We start from the raw sequence: 7,123 nt of genomic DNA on the forward strand, positions 1-7,123 counted from the left end.
ATAGTCTTAATGGTGAAGAAACAAAATAGATTTAATGTCATATGGGATCTTCTGAATATAGTGATTTTGCCACATTTAGTTCTAAACTTCCAAATTGACAACCTGTGATCCTTCGACTTTCAAATTGTTACTATCTGTGGTCCAAGTTTACAACTCATAGACCTTCAACTTTCAAAATTTAACCAATCATGATCCTCATGAAATGACCATGTGTGATTAAAATTTGATAGTTGAAGGGTCATGAGTGGTTAACTTAGACCATGGATAGTAACAATTTGAAAATCGAAAGACATAGTCAATTTGAAAGTTTAGGACTAAATGGATCAAACCACTATATTCAAAGTACACCCGATGGTACTAACTCAAACAAAATATATGATGAATATTTGAATAAGCTAGGAATAATTATTACGGAGTATTAATTAGCCATCATGCATGATTAATTAGAGCGTAGAGCATTGCATGCATCAGTAAGAAAAAAAAAATTAAAGAAAAAAGCAAAGGAGTCTCTAATTTACTTAAAAGGAAATAGTATTTGAGCAGGTAGGTAGCTAATAATCAAAGCGAGCATTCATCATCCCCAACCTATGGAGACTGAATTTTGTTCCTACTTACAATAATAATCCAAACCATAATCTTATACAAATTAAACATGGTAAAAGTATGAATTCAAATTCCATGCATGCATGCAACTTGAAGTAGCAGACATAGATAGATGACGGAGAGAGACGAAGACCTAAGTCCTGACCATGGTTGACAAAGTCCACGTTAATAGAAAAAGAAGAAGAAGAAGAAGAACCCAAGAGACCCCAAATATCTCCCAAGGGTTTCTTCTCTTTGGAAGGACAACTCCATTCACTCAAATAATGGAGTTCATCACTTCATTTCTTCCACATTCATAACAACAAAATGCACTATTCTCCTACACCTAGTACGCACTACTTTGCCATGCCTAAAGCTCCCCAAGCTTTAGTCCATGATCCAAAACACCAAATATTAACAATCCCACCACCCTTAACCCTAAAGAAAGATGGGAATTTCTGTGAAATTTGCTAAATTTTGGAGGCACAAAAAAGAAGGGTATCCTAGTCTATGTTGTAAAATCCTAAGACTAGCAAAAACTCTGGTCATCCGACATGATTCCCATGATGATTTCCCTAGCTACTATGATGACTACTCTAACTTATGATAACTACAACATCATGCTTATTACTATTATTATTATTATTATTTCAAGGGAGTGATTAGTCTTCAAGATCAACGTTAAGGTGCTTTTGAAAACTGGGATTTTGATGCATGGTCCAATTTACAAGCTAATTAAAACTATGTTGGTTATTAATTAGGACCATTTCCATTGGCCCTTCTTAATGTTTTTTTTTTCCCCAAACACTTTCCTTAGCTTTTCCGAAGCCTAAGTCTTTCTTGAAACAACAAAAATATGACAAGAAAAACATTACCAACCTGGCTGTACCACCAGCTGGAGTTGGTGATGTGATGATGCACATGCAATTATATTAATTTCTGTCTCTTGAAGGAACCTTTCCTTACGAGAGAAGAAATTAAACCTGAAACTTTTACTCCAAATTAAACTCTGCAAGGGTATGGTGCCCCTATGGGGGGATCCAGCCCTTGGGCAGGCCCGAATTTCCACATTCGGGCCGGCGTTTACGACGAAGAGAGAAAGGTGGAAGATGGAACCATGGCAGGCCAAAGGTACTTCGATTGATCGATCAGATCATGAAAGAAGTAACTAAGTAGGTAGACGAAGACGACGACTACGAAAGTTCATCTCTCTTGATAATGGGTGATGCCATCCTATTAGCGATGAGGCAGCGGTGCACGTAGCGCCGCCATGGTCAAGCCTGTGGCACAGCAAAACAAACTGTCAAAGATGTTAGTACCCTTCGTACCACCTTCAAGTTTTAGACAAACAATTAATACTACATGCAGACCGAGGGTAATTCCGTAATTTCACACCCTTCACTTCATAATATGTAAATTTCATTAATGAAAAATGAGCAATACTACAAATCTCTCCTGTATATTCCTTTAAAGCGTCACTCCTGAGGTGAGGTGACATCATCTCATCAGTAGGAATAATAGTTACATTTATTTTTTAATTTGTGATAGGGTCAGTCGATTCATTGACATCAAATGAATGAAAGTCATCTCATGAGCCGAAAGTTTGGAGAGAAAAATCAGGAAGGGAAACGAGCATTTTTCTTGAAAAATATCATGTGCATCAAAACTTGTACGGCTTCACATATATATTTTTGTAATAAATTTGTAACATTGAATTAATCAATTCCCTTATGAGTTAATTAAATTAAGCCAGATGCATTATCCTTCATTACTGGGGCCTAAGTTGGGTGACAATATTTACTTAATTTGATTGCAATTATTATTATTATTTTTTTCTTATAATTCCAACCAATTCAAATTAAATATAGGCAAAAACTTGTGTGAGACCGTCTCACCATGAGACGGGTCGGGTCAAGATGCAAATGTAACACTTATATGCACAAATACCATACTTATATGCTCAAATGTAATACTAATCAGGACTAAATTTTTTGTTATTTATTAGGATAAATATAATACTTTTAAGGAAAAATACAATACTTTTACATTTCGATTTAAAGTATTACATTTTTCCTAAAAAGTATTATATTTGCCCTTATAAGTGAGAGACACTTGTCAACATTACTTGTTATGAAAAATGTATTACTTTTTCTCTTATAAGTAACAAAAATTGTATTTTTGATTAGTGTTATATTTGAGCATATAAGTGTGAGATTTGTATATATAAGTATGACATTTGCATGGTGCTTTGACCCAACCCGACCCGTCTCACGGATGGATCCGTGAGACGGTCTCACACAAGTGTGACCCTTAAATATAATAGCAACTACTACCATTATTTATTTATTTTTTTTTAAATGCAAAGTTGGGTGTAATAATGTACAAACCTGATTGCATTGGAGCTGTGTGAGCAAGAGAAATGGGGTTGGCAAAGTGCTGTGCAGGGTAACCGGCGGTGGTGTTAACGGTAGCCGAGTACGGAAAGAGGTGATGAGGATACTGGACGCCGCCGTAGCCCTGGCTAGCCGCCGTGTACCCGGTGCTGCCTCCACCGTTTCCTTCTCCGAAATTCAAGTAAGGGTAAAAGGCCGCCGCCGCGCCGGATAACAGTCCACTGGACCCGGTTCCATACATTGGAAACTGCCCGGTGAGTCCTCCATACACACTGTAGTAACCCTGTAAAAAGTAACCCACTTAAAACGTTATACAATGTAAAAATATTACAACATTTTCCTAAGTAATGTTGGTAACTGTTTGTTATTTATAAAAAAAATATAATACTTTAAAACAAAATGTAAATATATTACATATTTCTTCAAAAGTATGTATTACACTTCCATATATAAATAATAAGCACTTTAATCCTAATTAGTGTTACGTTTTCATCTTGACCCAACCTATATTACGGACAAAAATTCGCGAGACAATCTCACACAAGTTTTTGTTTTTATTTTTTTATTAAAAAAAAACCTAGAACCCTTAAATTTCTTTCCATTTTATGGGAAAATAAAAAATTATAATTATGCACAAATATACTGTAATTATTTTTATTTTACAATATATAATTAATAATATTTTAACAAGTAGAAATATATTTAGTTTATGATTAGTACACACTACACAGTAGAGTGTAGATAGTGGTATTTACGAACAGACAAGTTATTGAGATTGTCGAAGCAGTTTGGTCTTGTTTAAATTCTAGTTACAGTAAAAAACAAAGTTGTTCAGATCAGAACTCTGAAGTTGAGGTAACATATGACCAGTCAAATGAACAAAATCATGCATGCCACTAACTAAAAGTCAAAGATTCTTAACTTCCAAAGTTCCAAAGTTAAAAACAAAAAATGGTCTTAACAATCAGCTTTGACCGAAATTACAGCTACTAGAAAACATTTTGGAAACCGTGCTGCTGTCCAGTAAAGAATCATCTGAAATAAACTATACATATATATATACACTTTTCTTATTGATAATACGGAGTACATTTTTAAAAAAGTGTCCACTTAGGGGTTTTACATTTTACTTATTAATTTTTTTTTAAAAAATCAAATAGAGTGAGCTCTCACACATGAAGAATGAAATAAGTGTATAGTTTAACTACGGAGTATTAGTTTGATATGATCTTTTAGTTAAGACGAAATTCATTTTTCAATGACTAGTTGAGATCTGCCTAACTCTCGGTCATGTGCGATGGCTGTTTTGCTTTAAACCACAATAATGGTTGTGTGTATTTGCATGACGAGAGAAATGAAGGAGATGGGGAGATGAAGTACAAACCGTGGGGTAGGTGTAGTCTGGCGAGTACGAAGAGTACCTGGTTTAATGTCACAAAAGATGAGTAAACAACAATACTACATTAGAATGTAAAGATGTATATATATGATTAATGAGGTTGGGTGAGCAATGAGTTGGCAAGAGGACATATATACATACATATCCACTCTGGCAGAACAGATCAGAGTACGTGTTATATATATATATATATATATACACACGTACATTATATTGTGGATGATAAAGCTAAGGATATTTATAAATACTGTAATAATGTTAAGAATGTTTAAAGAAAATTTTGATGTAATTAAGTAATTAGTGATACATACCCATAGAGATTATAAGGAATGCCTTGTTGGATGGCATAATGGGAAAAGTTTGATGGTGAAGGAAAAGCTGCAGCAGCAGCAGCAGCTCCGCCAAACCCTCCTTGAAAAGCATTCATTACCATAAAGTTCCTACCCCCTCCTCCTCCTCCTGTATGTTCATCATCACAATTAAACATAGTAAAAGACAATTAAGACATTGTTTTAGTTTGCTAATAATAAAAGCTAATTAATTAAGGTTAATGTTTTGTGTGAAATGATAATGAAAGAGATCGAGATAGATGATAGGTGTATGTAGGGTAAATAAAAGCGAAAGTTGTCTCTCACACATGAGTGTGCTGTCGAGCTTTTTCTCTCAAACGAGACTACTTGTCACATGGCATGCTATATATGCCAGTGGATATATATATATGGGTTGTATACTTAAAAGAAAAAAGAAAAAAAGAAAAAAGAAAAAAGCAAAATTCTTATGGTCTCAGAGACTTCCACACAAACAAATTAAACCCTAGTTGCATACTTGAGGGGTTGAGTCCACTGGATCAATCTTTTCCCATGACTGGGAATTAGAATATTCATTTTGCATGCTTAAGTGGAACTAACCACAATTACCATCCACTAATATACCAATCACTTACCTAAGCAAGATTTGCTTTAATTTGCTTGCTTGCTTAGGATTAATTCATGTTGATTATCTTTAAGTTTATAGATATATATGTAGATGATTCTTTACTGGTTTGCAGCTACTAAAATACATACTATATTGTAACAGAGTCAATAGCATTAAAAAAAAAATTGTATGTATACCATGTTTATTAGGGGTTGAAGGCTTGGATCTGTGAACACCCAAGGAAGCAAGATTGCAGTTAGCCCTTCTGCCATCAATCACTGGTGCAGCGTCAACACAAGCTCTCATGGCTGCCTCTGGATCGCGAAAAGTTACCTGAAACCAAACCCTCTCACCATCAATCTTTAATCCCATTCTGATCTATTCTGTACTGTACGTGTATATATATACATATATAACTAACAAGGTGGGAATGAAAAGTAAAGAAAGAAAGAAAGAATTAATGCGGCATATATCATACAAATCCATAGCCTTTGGATCTGCCAGAAGCCTTGTCAGTGATGACAACAGCCTCCAAGATTTCACCAAACTGTTCAAAGTACTTCTTCATGGTGTCCTTTTGAGTCTCCCACGCAAGCCCACCAACAAACACCTTAGTGTATGTGGTGTCACCGAACTGCCCACTCATGTTATTATTGCTGCTGCTGTTGTTAGATACTGCTGCTGTAGCTGGAGCTGGGTTCATCATCTTCTCTCTCTCTTTCTACAGTAGGTTAATCTCAGAAGAAAAAAAAAAGGCAATAAGGTTGTTTACAACTTGTGTGCCGCTACTTTGATCTAGCTAGGAACTGAATGAATAAGATGATGGGTTAGAGAGATAGATACAGGGATTGAGATCGACAGTGGTCCAAACGGGGAAAACTTGAATTGTATGGATCTAAATGTATGGATCTTGAAGGGACTGGATTCTGGGTTGAGTTAATTTGGAGGGAGAAGGGGGGAGTAGAGAGATGATGGAGGGAAGGAGCAGGTAGAGAGAAGGAGGGAAAAGGATGGGTGGAGAGAGAGAGAGAAAAACAGGAGGGAAGAGAAACCAAAAACCAGATGGATATAGAGAGAGAAAGAAACAGGAAAAGAAAATTATTATAGTAATAGAAAAAGAAGGAAAAGATGAAAAAAGGTGAGTCTCATAATACGGACATGAATTATATACATGCCGCCAGCCACGCCCCCACTTTCTTTACACACTGGCAATCCCTCAGTATCATATCACGCGCCCTCCCCCTCCACGTGCTTCTCACTTCCCATCCAAATACATTTGCTGAAATACCATTATTATGGATACAAGAGCAATGGGATTGAAACAATAACGACACTAGTTTAATTTAGGGCATGTTTGGTGGGCAGGAAGTGCACTTCTATGGGAAGTAGGTTTCGAAATTGCAATTTTCTCATGTTTGGTTCGCTAGAACTTGTTTTCTATTAGAACTACAATTCCTCATTTTGGAGGAAAACAAAATCTGAGCTACACCCTAGGATTTTGTTTTTTCGGTGTTGTTGGGAGAAAAATTGGGTTGTGAAGATTATTTTACCCTTGATTTCTTCTTCCTCCTCTGCTCGTTGCTGCCCGTTTGCAACCCGCCAGTGGCCGCCTCCGCCGCGAGTCCATGACGGCGACGTCGCCTCGGCCTCTCTGAATCTACCGACTGCTTCCGCCTCTGCCTTCGCCGCGAGCCCTAGGCGACCCTCTAGTTTTTGCTCGACAACGACGCCGCCCCTGCCTGACGGCCATCTCGTTTCTGCCTCTCTGGCTCTGCCGACTAGAGAATGGCGCAACGCACGGGAGAATGAGACGGATGGAGGAGACGGGAAAAAA

At 36.8% G+C, this 7,123-nt stretch overlaps 1 protein-coding gene across 2 annotated transcripts; it reads right to left on the reverse strand.

The window, feature by feature from the left end:
• Positions 1-485: 485 nt before the first annotated feature.
• On the reverse strand, positions 486-6,360 carry LOC116016591 (probable RNA-binding protein ARP1). 2 transcript variants are annotated; one of them, XM_031256927.1, is made up of 6 exons: positions 5,768-6,360; positions 5,487-5,622; positions 4,686-4,833; positions 4,360-4,396; positions 2,970-3,258; positions 486-1,862 (listed from the first exon to the last, which is right to left on the reverse strand). In XM_031256927.1, the coding sequence occupies exons 1-6, from the start codon at positions 5,993-5,995 to the stop codon at positions 1,819-1,821; spliced, it is 882 nt and encodes a 293-aa protein (XP_031112787.1). In that variant the 5' UTR covers positions 5,996-6,360; the 3' UTR covers positions 486-1,818. The 2 variants fall into 2 exon arrangements, with proteins under 2 accessions (XP_031112787.1, XP_031112788.1); XM_031256928.1 differs by having other exon boundaries at positions 486-1,882.
• Between the last annotated feature and the right edge of the window lie 763 nt (positions 6,361-7,123).

Source organism: Ipomoea triloba, chromosome 4, assembly GCF_003576645.1.
Source record: "Ipomoea triloba cultivar NCNSP0323 chromosome 4, ASM357664v1".
NCBI lineage: Eukaryota > Viridiplantae > Streptophyta > Magnoliopsida > Solanales > Convolvulaceae > Ipomoea > Ipomoea triloba.